The sequence below is a fragment of the Saccostrea cucullata genome, unplaced genomic scaffold, assembly GCF_032062105.1.
Source record: "Saccostrea cucullata isolate Sc308-1 unplaced genomic scaffold, CSIRO_AGI_Scuc_v1 ctg13, whole genome shotgun sequence".
In the NCBI taxonomy this organism is placed as follows: Eukaryota; Metazoa; Mollusca; class Bivalvia; order Ostreida; family Ostreidae; genus Saccostrea; species Saccostrea cuccullata.
This window is the reverse complement of record NW_026917991.1, coordinates 1,263,070-1,290,859: the sequence shown is the minus strand read 5'-3', so window position 1 is coordinate 1,290,859 and position 27,790 is coordinate 1,263,070. Positions and strand designations below refer to the sequence as shown.

At 33.6% G+C, this 27,790-nt stretch overlaps 1 protein-coding gene across 1 annotated transcript in view; it reads left to right on the top strand.

Annotated features, from left to right (window-relative positions):
- LOC134276702 (laminin subunit alpha lam-3-like) overlaps positions 1-22,066 on the top strand; it is a 55,801-nt gene extending 33,735 nt beyond the window's left edge. Inside the window, exons 28-64 of the mRNA XM_062759003.1 lie at positions 13-195; positions 547-665; positions 953-1,067; positions 1,412-1,552; positions 2,383-2,504; positions 2,613-2,696; positions 4,234-4,424; positions 4,674-4,816; positions 5,003-5,095; positions 7,326-7,437; positions 10,133-10,289; positions 10,727-10,922; positions 11,022-11,138; positions 11,298-11,455; positions 11,618-11,756; positions 12,141-12,237; positions 12,395-12,511; positions 12,677-12,856; positions 12,961-13,115; positions 13,285-13,434; positions 14,035-14,186; positions 14,495-14,645; positions 14,777-14,907; positions 15,025-15,190; positions 15,943-16,090; positions 17,497-17,632; positions 18,366-18,379; positions 18,795-18,865; positions 18,985-19,131; positions 19,281-19,420; positions 19,573-19,755; positions 19,889-20,179; positions 20,421-20,766; positions 20,874-21,027; positions 21,184-21,308; positions 21,543-21,756; positions 21,909-22,066. Of these exons, the coding sequence (XP_062614987.1) occupies positions 13-195; positions 547-665; positions 953-1,067; positions 1,412-1,552; positions 2,383-2,504; positions 2,613-2,696; positions 4,234-4,424; positions 4,674-4,816; positions 5,003-5,095; positions 7,326-7,437; positions 10,133-10,289; positions 10,727-10,922; positions 11,022-11,138; positions 11,298-11,455; positions 11,618-11,756; positions 12,141-12,237; positions 12,395-12,511; positions 12,677-12,856; positions 12,961-13,115; positions 13,285-13,434; positions 14,035-14,186; positions 14,495-14,645; positions 14,777-14,907; positions 15,025-15,190; positions 15,943-16,090; positions 17,497-17,632; positions 18,366-18,379; positions 18,795-18,865; positions 18,985-19,131; positions 19,281-19,420; positions 19,573-19,755; positions 19,889-20,179; positions 20,421-20,766; positions 20,874-21,027; positions 21,184-21,308; positions 21,543-21,756; positions 21,909-22,066 (5,496 nt within the window). The remainder of the gene's footprint in view (positions 1-12; positions 196-546; positions 666-952; positions 1,068-1,411; positions 1,553-2,382; positions 2,505-2,612; positions 2,697-4,233; positions 4,425-4,673; positions 4,817-5,002; positions 5,096-7,325; positions 7,438-10,132; positions 10,290-10,726; positions 10,923-11,021; positions 11,139-11,297; positions 11,456-11,617; positions 11,757-12,140; positions 12,238-12,394; positions 12,512-12,676; positions 12,857-12,960; positions 13,116-13,284; positions 13,435-14,034; positions 14,187-14,494; positions 14,646-14,776; positions 14,908-15,024; positions 15,191-15,942; positions 16,091-17,496; positions 17,633-18,365; positions 18,380-18,794; positions 18,866-18,984; positions 19,132-19,280; positions 19,421-19,572; positions 19,756-19,888; positions 20,180-20,420; positions 20,767-20,873; positions 21,028-21,183; positions 21,309-21,542; positions 21,757-21,908) is intronic.
- Positions 22,067-27,790: the final 5,724 nt, after the last annotated feature.

The following is a 27,790-nucleotide window of genomic DNA, read 5'->3' as shown; positions in this document are numbered from 1 at the left end:
TTTTCATTGCAGACATTGACCTATAATGGGGAGATGAGGTTTAGTGTACAGTTCAGATCAGATGATGGACCCCCAGCTCGAGTGGATGACAGTCCAGACATAGTGGTGGTGGGGAACAGGTTCCAGATGACTCACCACACCGCTACACCATGGTCACCGAGTGGACAGAGGTCCATCTCTGTCAGGTTACACCCTGTAAGTGGATTCTACCAATCATAGGCTGAGTACTCTACCAATATACATAGTACAATTAAACTTTGATATCTCCAACAGCAATACCTCGAATACCATAGATATGTGGGAGTGATTGGGAAGTCCCAACCACTTATTCTTTATGTACATTTATTTTACCCTGGATATTTTGAATCCTTTGATATCTGAAAGTTTTTTCTTGGTCCAATTTAGTTCCAGATAATGAGGTTTGACTGTACTTGAAACTTATTAACTGTGGTGATTTTTTGAGAAATGTAATGGTTGTCCCATAAGAGTATTATGAGTCAGTTAATATTCAGAGAGCTTCAACATGTTTAATAAATTTGTTTGTAGACTGAATGGAGAGTGGTTGGTTTTGGTAATGCCACCAGAAGTTTGATGATGATAGTACTGCAGAATGTCACAGATATTTATATAAAGGCCACTCTAGATGACCAAGCTAGATCTGCTAGGTAAGAAACTTCTCTTTGTGTATATTGTATAAACATAATGTATAGATGTAGCACCACACTCAAGAGCTCTTGGTCCTTAGTTGTATCCAAATACATCAGTTAATTCCACTGATCTATTTAAAATAAAACACAGTATTTAAAATATGTTCACGAGTAACCCTATTCAGTAGCAAAATTTGCTGTATCTCCCACACTAAATATTTCATTGTTTCATAGTAATTGCTGAAAAGTTTTGTTTTTCTGCCTTGTTCTATGTGCTTTGTTCCAGATTTTGGTTTCTTTTTCAGGTTGACCTCTGTGTCTTTGGACAGTGCCCAGCCAGGGAATGGTAGTACAGAGAACCCAGCCTTAGGAGTGGAAATCTGTCAGTGTCCAGAACAGTACTCCGGTCTGTCCTGTCAGGTACTGAACATTCTGTCGAAAATTATAACAGGATGCAGTTGTCAAAAAATACTGTATACATGGAAATTTTCGCCCCAGTTTTATTTCTGCCCCTCTTGCCCTCGTCGGAAGTTGAGCAAATTTAAAATGGGGTGAATTCAAAGTAAACAGTATTATATCTTAAACAAAAATCTTTCTGTGCAAATTTAAAACAAGGAAAACTTGTTTCCAAATATGAGAGGGCGAAAATAACCCTGCATACAGTATTTAAGAATCTTTTACCTTTGAACACATAATCAACATTTTCAGTTTAGCTGAATTTAATTGATCCAAGAATTTAACAGTAAAACTCCTATGTATTACAGGACCCAGCAGAGGGTTACTACAGGCTGAAGCACAACCTGACGGTAGATCTGTCTTATCCAATCCGTGTTATTGGAGAGGTGGCGCCCTGTAACTGCCACAGACACTCAGACATCTGTGACAGGGAAACAGGGGTCTGTAAGGTACAGTCAGTAGTGTACTAGGGCTAATTATGGTATAGGACAGGAAACGATTGTGTACTTTAAGGCTGAAGGATCTTTGAACTTGCCTTTGATTAAGGATTTGTGAATGAGGTTAAATGTATATAATTTAATTTTGTTTGTATTCTAGTCTCTCATTGGTTGATTTCCAAAAAGGAATGCAAATTATTTCTCAATAACCTGGTTTGGTATGGGGACACACACCCTTGACAACCAGCTGAATCATCTGTATCCATGCAATCCCCTCATTTCCAGTCCTTGGGATTCATGGAAAATTCCAGATTTAATAAATGTACTTTCACTTCAAACAACAGCTCAATCTTACCTCATATAAACAAACATCATGGCTGCTAGATCTGTGTTTCAGTTTTAACGTCCCGTTGTTTCATATCACTGCCATTACTAGGGATGTATTATTGAGCGGCAAATTTGAAGTCATAAAAAGCAGCACAATTTTACACGCACAGTTGTTTAGTTATTTTAAAATTAAATTGTAAAGAATGACATAACCTAATTCTTGGCCAAATTATTCGATTATAACCTGTGTTATAGGAGAGTTTACGCTTTTTTATAATCCGCTTCACGGATTATAAAGCATAAACTGACCCAAACCAGGTTATAATCGAATAATTTGGCCAAGAATTAGAGTCATTCCTTAAAGAACCTTCATATATATATTAATAAATATATAGATATAGAAATGAATATATGTAAGCATAAATCAAAATTTGAAAAGGGTGAATGATTATGTTTATTAAAGATAAATCCACCATTAGACATGGATTATGATGACTAAATATTACAAATTCTAGAATTGTCAGCATAATACAACAGGAAGTCAGTGTGAGAGATGCTTGCCAGGTTTCTATGGTGATGCCACCAGAGGTTCCCCTGTCGACTGTCAACCCTGCATCTGTCCCAGCATTGACAATAAGTAATAATGCTCCTCAATGACTAAATTAAAGAACTCTTGTTCTTATGTCATTTTAGGTGTGCAACTCCTTAAGTAAAAAATATAATGTCACTTCAAAAATTTTTTCAGCTTCAGCAGCACTTGTGAGATTCGTCGAGGCCTGCTTTTCTGCACAAATTGCACTGAAGGATATATTGGTACAAGATGTGAATCGTATGTATTTTCTGTTGTTGTAATTTTAAAACAAAAAAAATAAAATATTGATACTGTCCTTATTGTAAAAACCATGGTACACATATGTTTAGCTTGTACCAAATCTTTAGGTCACCATAGAATGGAAAACTTTCTATTGTATGATAAAGATGGTGATATTAGTTATTTCATTAAGGCCACATAAAAAATGTTTGTGTACCCTAATTAAAAAAAAGAATGGGTCAGTAGAAAGATGGGAAAAAAAATTCCCCAGAAATTTTCAAAATCTGTCAAAATTCAAAGAATAATTGATGGAAAGAAAAACTTAAATTGTTTCTTAAAACTGAAAAATAAAGATGCCTTGATTTTTTTTTTCAAGAAAGTAATTTTCTATATAATGAGGAATTTAGCTTCAGTTAATATAAAATTATATATTTTAATGGAAAACATTTTCCACAGCTTTGTATTAAGATAATGGGAGAGTTGAGTGTACAAATATTTAAAATTAAAGAATGAAAAGTACTTAAAGCACTTGTTAAAAATCTTAAATTGCCAAGTATTGCCACACTAGAAAAAATGTTTTAAAGGTTAAATACTTGATATAAATTTTATAAATAATCCATATTTACATGCAACTCCTTTGAGCAAATTTGCTCTTTATTTAAAAGACTTCAGATATGTTGATACTTTTAAAAAAATTTAAATAACTCTATTGTGTGTGAAATCAAATTAAGGGCAGCATAAAATATAATGATGGTTTAAATCAACATTTGTATAAGTGGATAATAATCCATTATATACATGTAATTATTCCCTATACTTGAGTGACAGGCTGGAGACAGTGTTGTCATAAGACCTTAATTATCCCACCCCAATTATCAACCCCCACACAATGCACATTTTTGTCCATTGAATTTTAATCTGTCATCTTGGGAAATCATTCACCTTTCTCCTTGTCATGAATATAAATTCATAGACATTGTCATTGGAAGGAGACATTGGGTCATTCATTCAGAAGGAATTTGTTTTAGAATATGTATTTGTTACTGTGCATTTTAATTCTGCTTAATTGTGCTGATGCAAGGAGTTTTATAGGGTAAAATAATCCTCTCTTTTAATTGGATGTTTTCCATAGGAAATTTGCAAAGAAGATTTTCATTTTTATTATTTTTTATAGCATGTTTATTTATTCAATGTAATTATATTGTTTTTCCTCTTCTCAAAAAGGAAACATCAATGGATAAAAAATTACTGGAAATTTACATTCTATTATGTTTGTTTAAACAATCCAAAAATAAAAAAAAAAAATGGATTGAGAGATGGAAATTTCTTGATTTATATACATTTGACTGTGTTTGCTTTTATATTGTTTTATTTTTTCAAAAATTAAATTACCGGTAAAAAAAAAAAAACAACTTTGATAAATAGTGTATAAATAATTTTACAATATATGTGTAACAATCAAGAAGTTATCCAAAAAGTTTCTAAAATTTATTACTTGATAAACATGTATATGAATCTTATTTTACTTTGTTTAATGATGAAAATATATTTAAAGGTGTGCAGAAGGTTACTATGGGGACCCGCGACAGCCAGGGGGTCATTGTCTGCCTTGTGATTGTAATCCAGAGGGCTCTGTGTCTACGTTATGTAACGCTCGCGGTCAATGTCAGTGTCTTCCTGGAATAACGGGAGAGAAGTGTGACGGATGTCAGCCCAGATATGCTGTAGAAAATGGAAAATGTGTTTGTGAGTGTTCAATGTCTCGAGATACATTAACATATGAATAAAAAGGCATGCATAAAATGTCTATATAGAATATTCTGCTTACATTTTTAATCCTCAAGAAAAGCAAATAACATTTCGAAAGTTAATGCAATATTTATTTTTTATTTATTTTTTGCTTTGTCATTGAATTATTCCCAGAAATTAACACAATATCTTTTTAATTCAAATTGGATAAAAAATGTCATTTCTTTGTTATGTGGGATTTTTCAGCATGTGATGAGGGCTGCACAGCTGACCTGATGAAAGAATTAGATGACCTTGAAAACATGACCAGTCAAGTGAACTTAACTGGAAAGCTCCCTGTCCCATGGACCCAGCTCTGGAAAATCAAGAATGAAACAGAATTACTCAAAGTATGTACAGTTCAAAAGTTGAAACTCTAGCTGAAAAGTTTAAGAAAAAAAAAAGTTATCAAGTGATTTTTTTTTATTTTCAAAAATTAAATAATACTTTGCTACCGAGGAAAAGACTAAAGAATTATGCATGTATAAATATGATAAGTGGAATGATGATAAGTCTTGTATAATAAAACAATACAGGCTGAGTTGGACACTATAAGGAATGCTGAACTGGATTATTTGAGGAATCAGACAAATGACCTTGTGAGGGATTCACAGGACTTACTCACCAGAGTGAGTGAAATGTGTTGTGTGTGTAGTGCTTATATAGTCTTGTGTAGTCCTTATATAGTCTTGTGTAGTCCTTATATAGTCTTGTGTTCTGTAATGTTGAAGTCTTGCATACCATGTGTCCAGTTGTGTATAGAATGCTTGCATAAATCTCTCTCTCTCTCTCTCTCTCTCTCTCTCTCTCTTTCTCTAGTCCAAGTGCATGTTGGTGTGTGTTTGTATATGTTTGTATTGCTAATTGGATAGCTTCTCATTTCACCTATATAAATACATAATATATACTGGGTAGTTATTTTCTTATCCATCAATCATCAATATGCTCAATACAGTTGAACCTCCTTTATATTTCAAAAAAGCAATATATCAAATACCAGGGCTATTTTGAAGTAGATTGGCAGTCCCAACCCTTTTTTAGCTCACCTGAGCCAAAGGCTCAAGTGAGCTTTTCTGATCAAAATTTGTCCGTTGTCTGTCGTCGTTGTCGTCGTAGTCGTCGTCGTTGTAAACTTTTCACATTTTCAATTCTTTCAAGTAACCACTGGAAACATTTCAACCAAACTTGGCACAAAGTATCTTTAACTGAAGGGGATTCAAGTTTGTTCAAATGAAGGGCCACACCCTTATTCCAGGGGAGATAATTAAGAAATAATGAAAATTTGATGGTATGTTTTAAAAATCTTCTTCTATAGAACCACTGTGCCAGATTGCAACTGTTTAGAAGCATCATCAGGTAGTGTAGATTCAATTTTATTCAAACCATGACCCCAAACTTTGGGCGGGGCCACAATGGTCAATCAAAGTTTTACATAGAAATATATAGGAAAATTCCTTAAAAATCTTCTTCTCAAGAACCATGGTGCCAGGAAAGATGAAACTTATGGTGCTCAGTGTGTATATAAAGTTTGCTCAAATCATGACCCTTCGACATTACGGGGTCACAATGGCCGTTCAAAGTTTTACATAGAAATATATAGGAAAATTCTTTAAAAATCTTCTTCTCAAAAACACACAACAAAATAATACTTATAGGGAAGCATCCTCAGGTAGTGTAGATTCAAGTTTGTTCAAATCATGACCCCTGGGGGTAGGGCGGAGCCAAAATGGCCGATCAAAGTTTTACATTGAAATATATAGGAAAATTCTTTAAAAATCTTCTTCTCAAGAATAGCAAAGGCATGAATGATCATATTTTTGTGGAAGCATCCTCAGGTAGTGCAGATTCAGATTTATTCAAATCATGACCCCTTGGGGGTAGGGCGAGACATCAATGGCTGATCAAAGTTTTACATTGAAATATATAGGAAAATTCTTTAAAAATCTTCTCAAGAATAGTAAAGGCATGAATGATCATATTTATATGTCAGCATCCTCAGGATATTCAATTTTTGTTCAAATCATGATCCCAAGGGGTAGGGCGGGGCCACAACATGGAATCCAAGTTTTACATAGAAACATGTAGAAAAAAATTTTTAAAATTCTTTTCAAGAATCTCTCTCTCTTAGTCCTGTTCATATGGAAGCATTCTTGGTGTGTGTGTAGATTCAATTTTGTTTGTCATGACCCCTTGGGGTATAGGGCGGGGCCACAATGTAAGTTCAAATGTGATAAAGCCACAGGTAATATATGCAAGCATCCTTAGTTAGTGAAGATTCAAGTTTGTTCAAATCATACCATCTCCCTTTTAAGGATGGTTGAGACTACTACTGGGTTTAAACTTTTCAACATTAAACTGATTTCTGCTTTTTTCCTATCCACATTGCTCAGGTGAGCGATGTGGCCCATGGGCCTCTTGTCTTTAAGTTTTTGCCCTTATTGTCACATATCTTTATATATCTCAAAGTTAAACCTTAATCCCTTGAAGTTTGAGATAACAAGATGTAACTGTATTTATAATATACAAATGAGTTGTGACTATAATTTTTCCTGGAGTATAATCAATAAATCTCTGTGTGGGTTGAATATTACCACCCAGCACATTTACTCTAGCTGTATCTTTATATATCTGCTTTGAGTCACTTTGCCTTTTATCTTTCAGATTATTATGATTAAATTATTTTTAATTATTGAATTTCTGGAAAAGTTTTTCTTAATGATTAGATAGTGATTAATATCTTACAGGTAAAAAAAAAAGATAAAAGTACACATACACATTTTTCTTTCTTTTTAATAAACTTGAAGATTTATACAGGTCAACATGGTGTACCCTTTTAAAGCTCAATGTTATATGTTTTAGTCCAGGAGAGCTAAGCTCAAAGCCGGCCCACTGGGGGATAAAGCAGCTACCCTGAAGAAGAATGCCACTGACCTGGAGGCCGATCTTAACGACACCGTCAGGGACATGAGGGGTAAGGATTGATAACAAACAACGATAAAACTTCTCTGAGGAATCAGAATTATAACTAGATACGATCTCGTTGCGAGCAACGAGAGGTCTTCTGTCCGATTCAGGAAAAAAAACCTCGTAAAATTAAGCTGAAAAGTGATTCAAAATTTTGGTCACAAGGAGGATTGAACTCAGGTAGACAACGTGAATGCACTTTTTTTTTCTCTTTTATCCCTAACGCGCAAACCATTATGCTATAATTGGGAGCAGTGCTCTAAATATACTTGTGTATACTTTTGCAACAGTACATTTGTCGAAGAATTATAAAAGGCGGACCACTATTCATAATTTCGCGCCAAACGCCACGAGTAAATATTCGCGCCTTTTCTTTGGACTGATCTATTAAATAGGTGTGATAGCTTCAATGAAATTAAATAAATAAAACGTTCTTATGGCCTTTATTTTATTTCGACGTTAAGAAAGTATATTTAACACATTGTACATATTACATATATCTTACCACGCCCAGTTACACTAAAGCAGAAAAAAGGAAAATAATTTTTAAGATTGACACTGAATTGCAACGTACTACTACGTGAGAGTCCAAGTAGTTTTTCACATTTCATGTATCCTATGTCAGAATGGTTCAATCAAACGCTTACTGCCACCATAAACCCCTACTCGCGAAATGGCGGAGTGAACTCGGGCCCGCTTATTTTCAAATATTAATATCTAGAGTTCAGATTAACCAATACTAAAACAACTTATATAGTAAGCATCAATGGAAAGGTCACTATTGATATTCCAAAAATAAATGAAAAATATTGAAGAACAAAAAAGTTAGAAAATGCACTTTTTTAAATTCGCATCTCCTAACGACAGGAAGTATTGACGACGAGCGAAAGGTCGCGTATAGTGAATATCACGATATATCCCTGAAAGTTTCATGTTGATATCTTCTACCGTTGTTGAGATTAATCGTGGACAAAATGTCATTTTAAATTCAGAAAATGTCCCGTAACTTGGCACCAGAAGAGAATTTTCAAAAAATCTCTCGGAAAAAATAACTTCCGATAACAACATATAATTTCTGTATATTTCATGAAAATCCACCCCCTGGAAATCGCGTGCACAAAATTTGGTGTACGGAAAAATAATAATAATAATAATAACTAGAACGATCTCGTTGCGAGCAACGAGAGGTCTTCCGTCCCATTCTGAAATAAAATGCAAAAAATCTAGCAGAAAAAGTGATAAAAAAATAATTACAATCCAACGCGTTAACCATTCGGACATTGAAAACACCGCTTCAAATTTTTAAATGCAAATATCTCGAGATGGGCTTTTTCGATTCTAAAACAAATTACATATAACGCATTCGCAAATGAGTCTATATTTAAATTATTAACATCACAAAAAAATATTGAATAACAAAAAAGTTGGAAAATTGCATTTTTTAAATACCCTTCCGGTACAAACCGGAAGTACTACGACGCACAAAAAGACGATTAAACCACAAAGTCATGATCTATCATCTCCAATTAGTCTCCAGTTCATATACTCAACTATTTTCGATAAAAAGGGGCGACAAAATTGCATTTTAAAATCAGGAAATTGGCCATAACTTGGAACTGGAATCGTATTTTCCAAATTTTCCTTCAAAAGTAACAACTTCATATTATAACACATATTCTGTGAAAGTTTCGGAAAACCGCTATAGTTCTCGATAAATCGCCTGCACAAAATTTTGGCAAAAAAAAGAATAATAATAAGAATAATAACTAGAACGATCTCGTTGCGAGCAACGAGAGGTCTTCCGTCCCATTCTGAAATAAAACGCAAAAAATCTAGCAGAAAAAGTGATAAAAAAAATATCGGACATTTGAAGTCGCTCGCGTGACAATCCAACGCGTTAACCATTCGGCCATTGAAAACACCGCTTCAAATTTTTAAATGCAAATATCTCGAGATGGGCTTTTTCGATTCTAAAACAAATTACATATAACGCATTCGCAAATGAGTCTCTATTTAAATTATTAACATCACAAAAAAATATTGAATAACAAAAAAGTTGGAAAATTGCATTTTTTAAATACCCTTCCGGTACAACCGGAAGTTCGACGCACAAAAATACGATTCGGCAAACCACAAAGTCATGATCTATCATCTCCAATTAGTCTCCAGTTCATATACTCAGCCATTTTTGATAAAAAGGGGCGACAAAATTGCATTTTAAAATCAGGAAATTGGCCATAACTTGGAACCGGAATCGTATTTTCCAAATTTTCCTTCAAAAGTAACAACTTCATATTATAACACATATTCTGTGAAAGTTTCGTTGAAAACCGCTGAATAGTTCTCGAGAAATCGCCTGCACAAAATTTTGGCAAAAAAAAGAATAATAATAAGAATAATAATAATAATAAGAAACAATAGAATCACTATAAGGTCTTCCGTGAAGACGGAAGACCTTAATAATAATAAGAAACAATAGAATCACTATAAGGTCTTCCGTGAAGACGGAAGACCTTAATAAGAAACAATAGAATCACTATAAGGTCTTCCGTGAAGACGGAAGACCTTAATTATATTTTAAATATATTAGTTTTATGATTTATAAATAGTCATATTTTCAAAATCTTCTACATGTATTTGTCTTTTAATTGATTGTCTATTTTGTTCTTTCACTATGTGAAGTTTAAATATTGTATTTTCAGACTTTGTGGATAAGCTAGTGGATATTGTTCAGGGCCTGTTTCATAACAAAAGTGGAATAAATGTCACTGATGCCTTGGAGAAAGTGAGAGCCATTTTAAGGGACATCAAAGACAGAAATTTTACCAGAAATCTGGAGAGGGCACTCAGAGAAAATAAGTAGGTGGAATATTTTATGTGATCAATTTGTGTTGCTTAATTATTTGTCTTTTGGACTTTGAAATGCTTGTAAACAGAAATTAAAATTACAAATATAAAAAGGGTTTTCTTGCTGTTTCGCTTTTGGTGAATTATGGTATTTTAGTTTCATTGATTGTAAAGTAGGAAAAAGAGGAGATTTCTGTTTGAAGAAAGAGCATTTCATATCAAGTACTGTATTATTTTGGAAGTACAGTAAAACTCGTTTAGTACAAACATGGATATAGCAAAGTAATATTGGATCCCCAGCTATATGAATTTAAAGAATTCCTTATACGGATATAGCAAAGTACAAATATAGCAAAGTAATTCATAGGTCCCAGTGACTTTGTTATAACCGAGGTATTTGTTCATATTAAGTTTGTAACATCAATCTTTGTCACAACACACTTTTTCAGACTGGCTGAGAAATTGTCAGAAAAAGTGCTGGAAATGAAGAACAAACTTGTGAACACATCGGGAGTGATGGAGGAAATTCAGGCTATTGTAGATAAACTTCAAGACCTTCAGAGACATTCTAATGAATCTCACAGGCAGTCAGACGAAGTGTTTGGAATGATAAATAACATTCTCACAACAAAAAATAAAACAGAGGTAAAATTTTAAAAAAGAATCTAAAAGTATATTGGAAAAGAAGAGAGGAAAAGAAAATTTAGAGTATGTGTGTCCTACATAATTATGTATCTTTTTCAGGATATGTTGGTTGATGTGGACCTGGTACATGATGATACTGTTAAAATTTTGGGGGATGGGCATCAACTCAACATTGAGTCAGCAAGTGAACTGGAAAAAGCCAAGGAAAACATCAAAGTAAAAAAAAAAATTTCCATTGCATCTAAAAATTTCTCCAGGAATTGTATATTTTGATCAACATTCAATTTGTTGAGAATTCCTCTGTCAAATTAGTTTAATTAAATGAATATTCAATCCACTTAACAATCATTAAAAATGATTTTTGATATGCTCCAGGATGTAGAAAGAAAAGCAAGCATCTTTGACCAAATTTTGCCAGAACTTAGATCAAAAGTCAATAATAGCAGAAGTCAGATACCTGGAACAGAGGCCAAAGTCAGGGCAGCAGAGAGTCATGCAAGGGACCTGTCTAATTATGCTGAACAGCTGGAAAGGTACAAAAACAATTTTGACTGGGACTAATTCTTAAATAGTTCATTGCAGTGTGTAGAATATACATGTATTGTACCATTTTTTTCAAGAGCAAAGATCATGCCATTAAATCTAAAATGCATATTGGTATTGCGAATTTTATCTGTGTATTAATTTATCGTTAGGGAGTTTGAGAAGACCAAAGCAGATGCGGCTGACCCTCTGAAGGCTGCTCAGGTGTATGGTAACATTGTGAAGGCTGTCAACGAGGCAGAAGAAGCAGCCAAACGAGCCATCAAAGCAGCAGAGGAATCCATCAAAATTGTAGGTTATGGTTCAGTATTATAAATTTGAAGTATTCCAATGAAAAATTAATGTTATGCTAACATTTTACAACCTGTGATTTTATTCATTCAAACAGTCTATGCATTTCAGGAGCTCAGTTTATGATCAGTAGAAAAATGTGCTAATTTTTGCATGATTTAAAGTATAGCACTCTGTGGGTGCTTTATTTCTAATTAACACATTTTATGGAAGTTGCATGTGCAATTTTTTGATCAAAGCAATCCATGTTTTCAGTTCCATCTACATGTCATGGAATCTTGTCTTTCATACATGGGTTTAAAACCTTGCTTGGATGAATTTTATATACATGTATAAAATGGAAGAGTTTTGTCTACTTTCTGATATAACATTTTCTTTACACAGGCTGGAGTGAAGAACATTACAGATGAGGTGTCTCGCTCACTTAACAGGAGCAGAGAACTGCTAAGACAAGCCAATAAAACACTTAGTAAAGTTCCAGGTATGTTAAACTTGTCATGGTCATCTTATAGACAGATGAAGATATAGTTCAACTATGCATTCTCAACCCCTGATTTCCTTTTTTGAGAAAGGTAGTGGAGTGGATTGCAATCTTAAGACAATATTATTTTGATTAACATTGTGACTGTCCTTTTTAGGTTTGGATAAACATTTGAGTGTTCTAAATGAGGATTTGCTTCGTGTTGAAGAAGAACAAAGCAAGATCAGACAAGGCCAGTCTGACGTAAAGGAGGCTCTGAGACAACTACCTAAAGGTTAGAACTTAAAACCAGCAGCACAATTCAAATTTTGATCTGTCATCAATAATATTTGATTTTTTTTCTCATGATTTTGATTTTATTTTCATTCTTTCTTTTCTTCAATTTAAGTAATGTGGGCAATAGAATTTTTAGTCATTTTCACTTTTACTTTCCTGACAGACCTCAGTGACAAAGCTTTGAAGATTTCCAAAGACACTGACAAGACAGCTGATGATCTAGAATCTCTGGAAGAAACAGTAGGAAATATTAACAGCAACATAAAGAAAGATCTTATTCCAAAGCTAAACCAAATCCGGGATGTAAAGTTTGATGGCATATTTGAAAACATAGAGAATTCAAGTGAGTTCCAACATTTAAAGGATTTTATCTGATCATTTTTCATTTGAAAAAAACATTATAATGACACAGATTAAGATGCTGACGAATCTGTTTGTTTCTTGTAGTTGATACAGCAAAAGCAAATATAAAACAAATAAGTGCTATTGTTGATGGGGTTGAGTCAGCAGCCAACAGAACCATGACTGCCGAGTCCAGGCTCAACGACAAACTCAAGATGCTGAGAGACAACATCAAGCAAGCTCGTGCTCAGGCTGAGAAGGTATGTACAGTCAAAACTCACAAAACAGCAACTGTGGAATAATCCTCATTATGAATGGTCAGACTGCAAAGTTAACATCTTTTGTGAGAAAAGGCTAAAAACAATGCTGGTAGTTGTTATTAAATTTACAATGTTTTGGGCCTCATCAGGTGATTATATTTATTTACAGGTGAAGGTGTCACTGTCGGCCAATGGACAGTGTGTTAGATCCTACGTCTCCAAGTCTACTGCCGGTGTCACCAATAAAATCACCTTTTCCTTCAAGACAAACAATGCGACTAACAACCAAATCTTTGTATTGCTGCAAAAGTCTCCCACGGTTTGTGTCAAATTGATAAATTTATATTCAAAATTTATTGAAGGAATAACTGTCTAATTTTTTAATTTTATGATGTGATCAATTGAGTGGCCTGCATGATAATTTGCATAAACGCCAAAGGTGTTTATTTGTAAAATTATCTCGCAAGCCAATGGATTGATCATCGTCATGAAATAAAGAAAACCTGACAATTATTCCTTAATATTTACATGCTCTTGATTCCGCCAATCCACTTGATACAAGGCCAGCTTCTTGTCTCAATTTGTTCCACCATGCACATGATTTTTTTCATTGCGCCTATAGATGATCCAGTACATTTATGTAGAAATAAAGTACATTAACTACTTGTAATTTTTTCTTGGACAAAGACATTGGAAATGCAAATATTTGATAATATTGCAGGTTTAACAAATTGGTGCTTTGTAATCTCTGGACATTTGTGAATGAATATCAGATTTGTTTTATTCTTATGTTGGCTTAACTTTTCAACTAAAATTGAATGATGAAAGGCTACCATTTTAGACTACAGCTGTTTGAATAGAATGATATTGCATATTTGAATATCATATATGTCCATTTGGTGTAACTACCTCTTTGTAGGAGTTCCTTGCAGTAGAGATGATCAGTGCAAAGGTTAGATTTTTATGGAATGTTGGAGCAGGCGTGGGTAGTGTCACAAGTGATCTTCCCATTCAGAATGAGGCCAATTTTATCAATACTGTTGACAAGTGGTACCATGTCAAAGCTGAAAGGTAGGGAAAATTTAGACATCAAGTGCAAAATATCTAGTGCTGATATATGTATATTGTAGATTCAATTATGTTTCATTGGGGGTTCAATTTTTTGTGAATATTTTTTTTACATAAAATACACAAAAATTGAAATTTTGCAATATAGGGAATATGTTTTATGACAAGGTGTCAAACCATTTTATTATGTTCTTATTCTATTAGATTTTAGTAGTCCATAAGAATTGGATTCCATGTTTTAAAATTATTCCAAAGTATATTATGGCTGTTGATAACGCAATAATTCATCATTACCAATAACCATGTTTCAGGCGTGGTATCATAGGGACATTGGAGGTCAGTAAACTATCCAATGGGAAGACTGTTGAGACATTCAAGGGAACATCTCCTGTTGGCCGCTCTTTTCTGAAGCTGGATGAAAACTCAGAGCTCTATGTGGCTGGTTTGCCATTTGGGGTGAATGTATGTATATTTATCATTCCTTTCTAATTAATAAACATAAAAAATTTGCAGGGCTGTATTGTTTTAAAATCTACCCCCTCCCCTCCCCCCTTTTACATTGTGCTCACAGAGAAAAATTGCCACTATTTCAGAGGTCATCAGAATTGAGAAGCATAGCAAATTTCTCTGGGTGTATGAATGAAATGTACATTGATGACCAGAAAATAGGACTTCATAACTTCAAGACAACCAGTCAGCAAGGTTGCTGGGGCTGCAGGAATGTGTCAGTAATTTTACAGTTTTGACTGATGATAAATTCTTCTGTCACTTAAACATTACTTTAGCTCTAACACTATAAGTTTATGTATTGTTTTGTTCAAATAGTGTTTCTTTTCACCAGGCCCACGGTTACTGTGGTAGGGGCTAACACTTTTCACTTCAATGGTTTGGGTTATTCAGCCAAACCTCAGATAAGGAACTACAGAAGTACAGAGTTTTATGTCAAAATGGAGTTCAAAACTTTCTGGAGGGATGCCATTTTACTGTTCACTGGAAATAACAAAACTGTAAGTACAAGCATTTCATAGACTGGATAGTTAGATCTGTCATGAAGAATGGGTGAACTGGATAATTAATCAACCTATGTAAGATTTGTTAGATGACTCTAATTTCTCATGGGTATATTTTGGGGTCAAGGGGTCAGAAGACTTGGTTGCTTTGGGTTTGGGATGTTCACATTTTCAACATGGGCTGGTTTCACAAAATTTCATTTGCAGTTGTGTTTAGAAACAGTAAGACTTGATAAATTGGAACAGGATGACAGTGATCTTATGCTTTTAACAAAGGATTTTTTTTCAGTTCTACCCAAGTCTGCTTACCGTAAATAAAAATAATAATCGGTAAATTAAAGATATACCTGATAATGTATTATATTTCAGCAAATTATAAATTTGTGCTATATAATGTGAAATATTTACATGTAATCTCTCAGTGTAATTGATGTTTTTGTTTCAGAATTTTCTGTTTTCATGATGTATTGTTTTCTTGACTGTGTTTCCAGGGAGATTTTCTATATGTTGGTTTACAAGATCAGAAGGTGGTTCTGCAGATCTATACTGGTGGCGAGAGTTTTCTGTCAATTTCCAGCAATTTCTCGTATAACGATAACAAATGGCATAACATCGTAGCCCAGCGACAACTGCTGACGGGTACTGCATCACAGGCAGAAATTAATGAGCTGCCACTAACCTACCCATCACAGACTAATGCATTGTTAATTCAGTTCGTTTAGTAACACACCATTAATTTATACTTACAGGGTGATTTTTTATCACTTACGCTTGAAAATAAGCGAGTGGTTTTGAAGTTTTACCTTGGCGGTGTTAGTTTTGCACGTTTGGAATCCAATAAAACTTACGCTAACAATACATGGGTTCGAATACAGGCCGAGAGAAGTGGGTTACAGGGTACTAACTGTTACAAATTAAATTATCACTGGGCAATCAAACAAGATATTAGTTGGTTCAATCATTTTAAAACTGGAGCATTTAGGGAATCAGTCTTTCACTTCACATTCAAGCTTGAAAGAATATTGAAGGTCATAGGCAACCAACCAAATATAGTTTTCATTTTTCACTAGATATTGATATTGTCAGGTATTTTGTTTCAAAAGACAAAGAATTGATAATCAGAAATTGATGTTGATAGTTGGGGAAAAACACTAATAAAGTTGGAATTAATTATTTTGGTCTGTGAAAATGTGTAGAGTGCTTGAATTGATTAGACATTGAGCAATATAATGTAGATTTTAATTTATTTTTAATCTATGGGCTGATTGACTGCACATAAATTCTACAAAATCGGAACTGTTTAGTATGCATTATTTAGAGATTTCTTAAGCCTGCTTAATTCATGCTTAGCACACTTCTTATTACCAGCACATCTAAGAGCATTACTGTGTTAACCATGAACAAGTTTCTTGCACACTAGGCAGATGACTAAACGTGTTTTCTGTGCATCAAACCATCATTGCAAGCCTGAAGTTTTTACCTACTTTTTAGAGTAGATTATGGCCTCTGACTTATTACAACCTTGAGAAACTTTTTTTTTTCGGCCCCTCCCCCCCCCCCCCCCCCCCCAAAAAAAAATCTTATGTTGCCATTGCCCTTAAAAGTGAAGTGGAAAGTAAAGTTGGATGAACGTACGTGTCTTGAATCAACAAGAAGTTAAATTTATAGCTCCATTTTTGATCATGTATTGTTAAGGACCAACTAATGCACTGTTTGAGCCACATGTAAACTTTGACACTTATTTGGAATAATATATGTAACAAACTGCTTTTTCAATTGCTATATTAAACCCTCGCTTAGTTTTGCAAGAACTTAATTATTAATTACTAACAACTTTTAACTGTAGCTATTCCCTGTCCCTGTAGAATTAATTTGTGTCATTCAGTACATGTAACACAGTGGGTAAATCAGAACATAGCTTATTTAGATTTGTAGATATGAGTGAAAAATTATATATGTACAAACTTCACATTACTTGCATGCTCTTAACAAACCTTGTGTGTGAAACATAAGCAATTATCAACACTTGTATTTATGCTATACTGATGTGGTTGTGTGTGTGAAATTAAAATCTCTTTACCATACTAACACTTCAATGTAATTGAAATATATACACTTGTAATATATACATGGACAAATTAAAAAAGACTCATGATTTAATTGCTCTTTAAGAAATATTCAAGTAAATGAAGGTATTTAAACTGAGAATGAAATACATGTATTTGCAAAGCATCATTATAAAACAACAAAATTGGAGAACTCTCTGTACAATTGTACTTATTGAATACTTTTTTGTATCTTAGCTTCCCTTCAGATTGACAATTCAGACATGCAGCTCTTGAGAGCCCCAGGGAGTAACACAGGGTTAGAATTGAAAGGGAAGAGACTTTATTTTGGGGGAATTCCAGAAAGTTATGATCTCCAACCTTTTTTGAAATGGTAATTATTCACAATATACATGCATGATGCAATCTGGAATTATCTGTTATAATGAACTATCACCTACAAAAAGTGCCAAATATTTAGGATAGATTTTTTTTTCTAATTAGCTGTGTTGTTTCTATCCTGGACTAAGAAAATATGTAGCAAGTAGCAAGAGCATTTTGACATAATCTTTTTGAGTCATTCATGTACAAATAAGGAATATCTACAAAAAGGTGCCAAATATTTAACTTTTGGTTAACCCAGTCATTTTTTGCAATAACTTTCTCAAATTTTATTCAGCTGTGTTGTTTCCCAAGTATGATTTTGAAAAAAAAAATTCAAATTTTTCTGGGACTAAGAAATTTATGGTGAAGACATATTCCAGCAACTATAAGTTATAGGGATATGATAATTAGTCAGTGGATACATCATTAACCACAAACGTCTTTTAGGTCATCTTGACAAATTTTTCTGCATGAGTGACTTTGGTTAAATTTTTGGTGGAGGTTTATATCTCAGCATCTATAACTTATAATGGCATGATGATTTGTCATTGTACAGGTTAAGTAACCAACAACATCAGTACCAGAATTAGGTATTTTGAACATTTTTCTGCATGAATGACTTTGGTTAAATTGATAATGGAGGTTTTTTTCAGCAACTATAACTTAATTTTTTGGAAATTCTTATTTCTCTTCTTATAATTTGCAAAATTTATGGGGAGGTCATGAATTGTTTAATTTGTCAGTGGATACATCATGGGTAACCACAAACGAAATATCATCTTGACCTACATTTTTCCGAGTGACTTTGCATAAATTTATGGTGGAGGTCCATATCTCAGCAACTATAACTTATAGTGGCATGATAATTTGTCAGTCTACACATCATGGGTAACCAACAATATCAGTACCATAATTAGGTAATCTTCACCTACATTTTCTGCATGAATGACTTGATACATATACAGTGGATTTGATTTCAAAATGCATTCAAATTATTGCGACTCATAACACGTTGGCATAATAAAAACATCACAATAATTTGTGAAATATATGTATATATATATAAATGCCAATATAATCTTTATTTTTGAGTCAATCTATGTTTAAGAAATTTTTTGGAAATTTTTATTTCTTTCTTATAATTAAAAAGGGCATGAATTGTTTAATTACAGGGGAAATCATTGCTAACCAGGATCTCCTGACGGGAGAAACTGTGGGGGTCACCAATGGATGTCCAGACGAGGTTTGTTTACATTCAGACTTGGCATTTGGAAATTAGTGACCCTTTATCAATCTATGTTAATAATGTATCTTATGATTTAAAAGTTTTGTGAAATTCATCTTGTAATTCTTGTTTTTCAGGGTTACAAAACGATTGCATTTTATGGAGATGGATTTGCCAAGTATAAGGCTGCTAGCTTGTCAAACAAAACTGCTGATCTTTCTCTGTCCTTTAAAACAAAGGAAAAGAATGCTCTTCTCTTGCTAGCCTATGATAATGATCAAAGGGTATGTATTCAACAGCAATTATTGATTAAACTTTCAAATTTGTTCTAGTTTTTCTCTACATTTTGCAGTTATGTGGACATTTATATACCAGTGTGTTTAAAAGGGAATCATTTATTTTTAATTACTTTAAAAAATATTTTATTTTTCAGAACTTTTACTCTATAGTGCTGTCTAATGGTAAAGTTGAAGGAAGTTTTAGTACCAATAGTCTTCCAAAAAAAATTAAAACATCAAAAACTTTTAACGATGGAAATTTGCACAATGTAGCCATACAGAAAGATGGAAATAGGTAAATTTCTTTTACTTGTCATCTATAATGCCTTGTTGTTCACCATCAATTCACAAAAATCTTGGGAATATTATCTTATCTTTTTAACATGTTCATCACTTTTGCATTCTTATTGGCATTATATGTAAGTTACTAAACTTTATTCATCACAGGATTACCATGTACATAGATGATGAGGCCCAGACAGATGAAGTTGTACTAATTAAGGATGAAATCAATGTAGATCATCTGTATGTAGGAGGAGTCATCAACTTCATCTTTCCTCAGGGACAGGCTATGGTAGCCACCACTCAGGGGCTGGAGGGATGTGTCAGTGACATTATCATTAATGAAGAGTATGTCCATTCAATTTTGCGTAATTACCAAAATTACTGAATATATAAATATAAGGATACCCCGTTTGTTTGCCAAATGGTAATTTCTGAGGGAAAAATTTCATCATTCCTATTTTTGTCTCTCTTTTAACAGAATTTTGAACTTGAATACACCACTACAGTTTGAGAGAGCTGATATAGGGAGGTGTAGATTGTCAACCAATCAAAATCCACAAGACATTCTGGATCCACAAACCACAAAACCACCACCCACCACCACCACTAAGGTGGCTACCACAACCACCAAAGCTGTCACCACAACCATTTCTCCAAATTCATGTGCAAAGACTCCAGATTTACAGCAAAATCTTCTGTCTTTGATTTTTGGGAATTCGGAGAACAGCCATGGGAAAGTGATACTTGATCCAGCAGAGGTTCAGGAATCGTAAGTCATGTCTTATGTTAGAGGCCCACATAATATAAAACTTCTGAAATGTAAATAAAAATGTTTTCAGGGGAGGCAATGGGGAAAAAAATTACATTTTACGTGTTGAGCGTGAGAGAAATTTTACAGTACATTTTCAGGTCTGACTGAATGACTAGATCTAAAGTATTGCATTGTTGACTTCACAATGTTTTCTTTTTCACATTAAACATATGACTAATGTACATGTCTTTATTTTAAGATTTCAGATCTCCTTTGACTTTCGTACATTTTATGATGAAGGAGCAGTATTTCTGTTAACCAATCAAAACTACACGGAGTATGTGGCAGCACAAATAAAGGGTGGATCTGTTGTCGTCTTCTGGACAAATAACGGAGGAAAGGCAAAGAAATTTGTCTCCTCTAAAGTAGTGACTGATGGGAAGTGGCACACAGCAGTCATTTCTAAAGACCGGCGCCGCATCAGTCTGAAGGTTGACGACAAGCTGGAAATGGACAGACGGAAGATCACCAAGAAATTATCCATAAACGCACCTCTCATTGTGGGAACCATTGTGGATTATGATTCTGTCAATAATAAAGACTTAGTAAGTAACCAGTATTGTATAGGCTGAATTTATGAAAAAAGTATATCAGTCTATAGTAACAGACAAAACATAGAAATTAGATATTCATTTTTTAAACATTGTTTCAGGTAAAACACAGTTTGAGGGGCTGTTTAAGGAACTTTATTGTGAACACTCGGAGTATAATGATAGCTGATGCCACACACGTACAGGGTGTCACTACTTGTTACATCAATATGGAGCCTGGAGTGTTCCTGGAGGAAAACTCGTATGGAATCATAGGTATGGTCTAATCTGAAATCAAAAGCATTTCAAGTTTTATCAATCATCTTAAATACATAATTTTTAACAAGCAAAATAGTGGGAAAATGTAAATAAAAAAATTAATATCTTTTCAATGACTCTCACATTTTTAACAATTATGTTTTTTTTCAATAGCCAATAAGTATGCAGTTGGTCGAGAAATGAAGATAGAGTTAGAATTTCGTACTCACAAACCCAATGGTATTATTCTGTCTATCACTGACAACCATGCAGTCACGCTGGAGCTGCATCAAGGAAAGGTAGCTGTTAGATTCATACACGCATAAATGAAATTATTTACTCTACATTTGATTTCTCATTGTATTCGACATTGGTACGAAGTAAATACATCTATGACTTTTAAGTGGAATTCAAAAGCTTGTATTTAAATTTAAGAATCCTTTCATTCATGTTGATAGCTATTTATAACATCAGAAAAGAACATTCAACAAAGATAAATATGTAAATCTACATAAGAAATGACTTTGTTTCAGGTGAAGTTCTCTGTGTTTAATGTGGCCCTGTTCACAGCTGAGTCTGCGGATTCCGTCAATATTTGTAATGACCAGTGGCACTCTCTGGAGGCGACCCTGATTGGAAATGTGGTGAAGCTGGTTCTGGACGGTGGTGACCCGCAGTACGGCAGCAGCCAGGATACATTCAGGAATGTCACCACCTCCTCTGCTTTATACGTGGGAGGGGTACCAGGTAAGCTTACCTGAGTTTTACATGTTACATGTTACAAGTCAAGTTTAAATCTTACTCATAATTATTTAAACAACTTTTATCACAATTTGAGATTTAGTTCATACATCCTCAATGATATTTTTTTTCTACTGTGTAATAATTTTTTGTTTCAGATTATGCAGTGCCACAGATTGCCTCTTTCAACCAGAAAGATGGAGCCCCTGAGGGTTTCGAGGGTTGTCTCCGTAATTTCAAAATAGACTCCACTCCTGTAGACTGGTTCTCTTTAGTAGAACAGGAAAATATCCAGCGAACCGGATGTCCTTATTAAACTTTTTAAAATAAGCTTACATTATTATTTAATTTTAACTTTTACCTCAGTCTGTTATACCCTCTGTATATGTAGGTGTCTATGATAGTGCTAAATACCTACTTAGAATTTATATATATTAATGATTGGATAAATTAAGGTGTAATTTTATCTGTTTATAAATCAAGATATGACAATCGCATGAAATGTATATATCCTGAAATGTTAAGTTTTTGCAATGGATATTTAAATGAAATGCTGATTTGCATCACTTCAGTTTAAGAGGCAAAATAAATAGCCATATATATATTTTTTTATGTATTACATACCATTTTAAATATCATTAAGAGCATATGTCAAGCTTTATGAGATCTTATATTTGCTGGATCTGAAATGCAATGTATTTTAATGGTGCTAATTTTGTACAACATTTGTGATTCTGCATATAATTTATAGGTGTGTCTAATTGTTGTGATTTGATTTATTGTGATCTCTAAATGTTAGTATGATATGAGTGTGTTATAAGCGTCATGTCCATTTTCGTATACATGTGTATACCGGTAATTACCTGTTTAATGGAGTGTTTCAGTCTCTTCATGAATTTGTTTGATTATGCATGAATTATGATATACTCCAAATGTCAGTTTTATCCCTGTGTTGATTTTTGACTCACACAACATGTTCCAAGTGAATGAATTTTATCTTTATTGTAAATTAATTTAATTTATACAGTAAAAATATTCTTTTGTTTTTTAAAAGAATTACAGGTTGATATTGAGCGGTGTTGTGCTCTTTGTATACAATAAATGCTTTAATAAATGAATCCACATATATATACTACATGCTGAATTGTTTCTTATTATTTATGCACATTGCAATTTGAAAAATCCCACTAAAGAGAAGGAAAAAAAGATTGTGTTCATATAAAAGTCACATGATTGTTAAATGGAGAGTATCAAAAAATAAAACATGTGATGGACAGCATGTTGCAGAATATTTTTTGAGCATTGTTCCCCCTTTGCAAAGATGGCCAGATTCTTAGCAGAACATTTTAAGATAAAAACAAGGTGTGTTATAGTCTAAGTTTGTTTTTTAAAAGTCAAACTCCAAGGTCAAGATCAAAGGGTCAAAGTTCTTGGTATCCAAGGATTACATATGTGAAATATGAAAGCCCTAGCCCTTACCGTTCAAAAGTTAAGGCCAAGGTTAAAGTTTTTGTATCCAATGAAAGGTCTTGCAACAAAGAATGTGAAATATGAAAATCCTATATCTACCATTCAAAAGTTATGGCCAGAGTAAAAGAAAATAGGTCAAAAGGTCCAATTTGGTGATCCCAAAGAAAGGTCTTGTCACAAGGAATATTACACGTGAAATATGAAAATCATATATGCTTCACTAAATCAAAAGTTGTGAGCATTTTAGGTTCAAGATTTTGCGGACAAACAGACAGAGAGACAGACAGACAAACGGACACAACAAAAACTATATACCCCTTAATCTTCGATTATGGGGGCATAGAAATGTGGCAAAATTTGCAGGAAAATTGTTACTTCTATGAACTCTAGTTGGGAAAACTAATGGTATACCTGGTATTGTAATAGTTACAAGAAGCTTGCATGATAACACCAGTAATCTAAATGATTAAAATATTTTGGACTATTTCCATTGCTTTATATATGGTTAATTTTTCCAAAATGACTTGTATCTAAATGCTTATCTTTTCTCTGATGCATTTTTATTAATTTCACATTAAATCACCCCCCTTTTTTTCTTTTTAAAAGGGTACTTCTTTATACATATAAATGAGATCTCTGATAGCTTACACGTTTCTTTAAAAAAAAATGATTCTGAATTCAAAATTTTATCATACAAAAAAGAAAGAACGAGGGCGCTTTTGATTGGCATTCGGCAGGAATCTGGGCGTACTTGAAAAGTGAAAATTTTATCGACGTGTCTCATGAAATTTTAACATTTTTTTCATTTATCGGATTCTTGCGAATTGGGAAAGGAAAATAATTTCCCGATAGCGAGTTTTGATTTGCTTGAAAATGACTTCAAAATTGGCTAGATCAAACATTTGGTACAAAATGGTGCATTTTCAAACACGTTTTTCTGAAAAATTTCTATCTCTGGGTCTTCTCTCCATAATTTTGAAACGTTATTTGTGTGCATTTTAATTCAAAGAAAGGAACATGCATTTGTAAAAAATGGAGAGAAGACCCAGAGACCATAAAAAATGAACTTTTCCCCAAAAATTCAATCGTATAAATATGGTGCTTCTTTGTCCTTTTATAATACGCTAAATATGCGTAGCGGTGATAGCTCAGTAGTGTGGACTACCTGTCCAGTGCACCAGAAATGAAAAGTTTTTGGTTCGAGCCTCGCATGGGGCGTTAATTTTTTTTAACACAAAATATCAGTTCTTTTGTCGGTCTCTTTTTATGTACTGATTTATCAAAATTTTGAATTAGATTAATTTTGGTTCAGTTACATCGAGAGCGAAATCAAATTCCAATCTTGCATTCTTCTTAATCTTTGATGTGCATGTACACTTATCATATGCTTTTTACTTATAGGATTATTTTTTTTGTGAAGCATTACTTTGTTATTGTATTTCCTAAGAAAAACGGACATAAATATTACAATCTGGCAAGGTATTTCAAACTAAATGAAAGAAATATCATGTGGCTGTGTTTGTAAAATCTGACCAGCTATGGTCAGCCAACCAAGTCATGGACATTTAAACCATAAATGTTTCGTACAAATGATTCCTGCAGATCACCCGCCAAATGCGCCCATCTTCCTTCGGGATATCCTTTGATTATTCTTGCGTTTTGAGTTTTTCCGGATTCTATAAATGTACGCATTTGGTTTTAATATTATTGACGTTGATAGACTTCTCGTTTCCATAATACATGAGAGAAACTCAGGTAAGTCTGTTATTGAGTGTATTAATAATTATCTAAAATGTGTATGTTCATTTGTATTATTTTGGCTATATCCTGTTATCTGCAACGCGTTGCTTATAAGTTTTGGGGTACTTCAACTGTATTGAAAGATAAATGGTAGTGCAACATTATCAGAAAATGGCAAATTATCGATCTTTACGCTTTTACGGAATAAGCAGCATGATTTTAAACTACCATAATAACAAACACACTCACTCACAAAAATAATTTAGCAAAAGAAATGTAGTTAGCCAATAAAAAGTACCAGGAAGTCGCATATTATCGTATTTTACGCTTTTACGGAATAAGCCGCATTTATAACTCCTTAAAAACAAACGCACACAAAAGAAATCAAAACCCTTAAATGCAATTATACTTATGAAAGGAAAAGTACCACGAAAACGCAAATTATCGTTCTTTACGCTTTTACGGAATAAGCCGCATGATTTAAAACCATCCTTAAATAACAAACACACACAAACTCGAATTCAATAAATAAAACCCTAAAATGTAGTTTGCAAAGAAAAAGTACCAGGAAAACACAAAATAACACACTCACACCAAAACGAAAGTTAGCAGAGAAAATCGTATGGTTCAATGTTGATAAACTCCTAGAGGAATTACCCCCGACTGCATAAAATTAAGTATTTTGTTAATATTCATGATGAAACACGTATAAATATTTTTCATCACTTTAATTTTTTAACACAGTATGAATGTTGCTTATTTCGATATTAATTTTTATATTTTGTATAAATAATCTTTTTTGGTTCTACAGAAAAAGCCACATGAAGGACATATGATATACTTGATGAATAACTATTTCTATATCGCATGTAATCTCCCTTGACTATTTTGTTTACATTCATAGAAATTGTTCTCTTCACTTTCATCTAATTTGTAAAAAAAAAAAAAAAAAAATGACTGCATTCCTTGCGTTAGCTATCACATTTTATTTCAATAAATATCCTTTATTATCCTTTTTAGCGATTTAACCAAATTTCTTGCATAAAACATTTTTTTTAAATATTCAACTATCAAACTATCTTCCAGGAAAAGAGTTCGTTTATAACAGAAGTTTTAACAACATAACAATGAAATTCGTCGCCTTATACTCCTGTTATTTGCAACGCTTTATGGAGAAATCGATCATTTTACTATGGAGTGATGCGTGCAACACATGCAAAATAAAATATATCGCTTTATTCCGTCAAATGTTTTCATTTTAGCTTGATCCCCCCAAAATAACCTAGCCCCATTTTTTCTTATATTAACCCCCCAAGAAAACCCTCTTCCCGGGGAAACTTCCCCTTTATGTACAATAATAAAGTTTCAATATCAGGAAAATAAAATTCGTCGCCCTATATATACTCCTGTTATTTGCAACGCTCTATGGAGAAATCGATCATTTTACTATGGAGCGTTGCGTGCAACGCATGCAAAATAAAATAGCGCTTTATTCCGTCAAACGTCTATATTTTTATCTTGATTCCCCCCATAAAAACCAAGCCCCATTTTTTCTTATATTAACCCCCCAAGAAATCCCTCTTCCCGGGGAAACTTCCCCTTTATGTACATAATATAGTTTCAATATCAGATAAACAAAATTCGTCGCCCTATATATACTCCTGTTATTTGCAACGCTCTATGGAGAAATCGATCATTTTACTATGGAGTGATGCGTGCAACGCATGCAAAATAAAATAGCGCTGTATTCCGTCAAACGTCTATATTTTTATCTTGATTCCCCCCAAAAAAGCCAAGCCCCATTTTTTCTTATATTAACCCCCCAAGAAATCCCTCTTCCCGGGGAAACTTCCCCTTTATGTACATAATAAACTTTCAATATCAGATAAATAAAATTCGTCGCCCTATATATACTGTTATTTGCAACGCTCTATGGAGAAATCGATCATTTTACTATGGAGCGTTGCGTGCAACGCATGCAAAATAAAATAGCGCTTTATTCCGTCAAATGTTTTCATTTTAGCTTGATCCCCCCAAAAATAGCCAAGCCCCATTTTTTCTTATATTAACCCCCCAAGAAATCCCTCTTCCCGGGGAAACTTCCCCTTTATGTACATAATATAGTTTCAATATCAGATAAATAAAATTCGTCGCCCTATATATACTCCTGTTATTTGCAACGCTCTATGGAGAAATCGATCATTTTACTATGGAGCGTTGCGTGCAACGCATGCAAAATAAAATAGCGCTTTATTCCGTCAAATGTCTATATTTTTATCTTGATTCCCCCCAAAAAAGCCAAGCCCCATTTTTTCTTATATTAACCCCCCAAGAAAACCCTCTTCCCGGGGAAACTTCCCCTTTATATACTCTTATATAGTTTCAATAGCAGGTAAATAAAATTCGTCGCCCTATATATACTCCTGTTATTTGCAACGCTCTATGGAGAAATCGATCATTTTACTATGGAGCGTTGCGTGCAACGCATACAAAATAAAATAGCGCTTTATTCCGTCAAATGTCTATATTTTTATCTTGATTCCCCCCAAAAAAGCCAAGCCCCATTTTTTCTTATATTAACCCCCCAAGAAAACCCTCTTCCCGGGGAAACTTCCCCTTTATATACTCTTTTATAGTTTCAATAGCAGGTAAATAAAATTCGTCCCCCTATATATACTCCTGTTATTTGCAACGCTCTATGGAGAAATCGATCATTTTACTATGGAGTGATGCGTGCAACGCATGCAAAATAAAATAGCGCTTTATTCCGTCAAATGTCTATATTTTTATCTTGATTCCCCCCAAAAATAGCCAAGCCCCATTTTTTCTT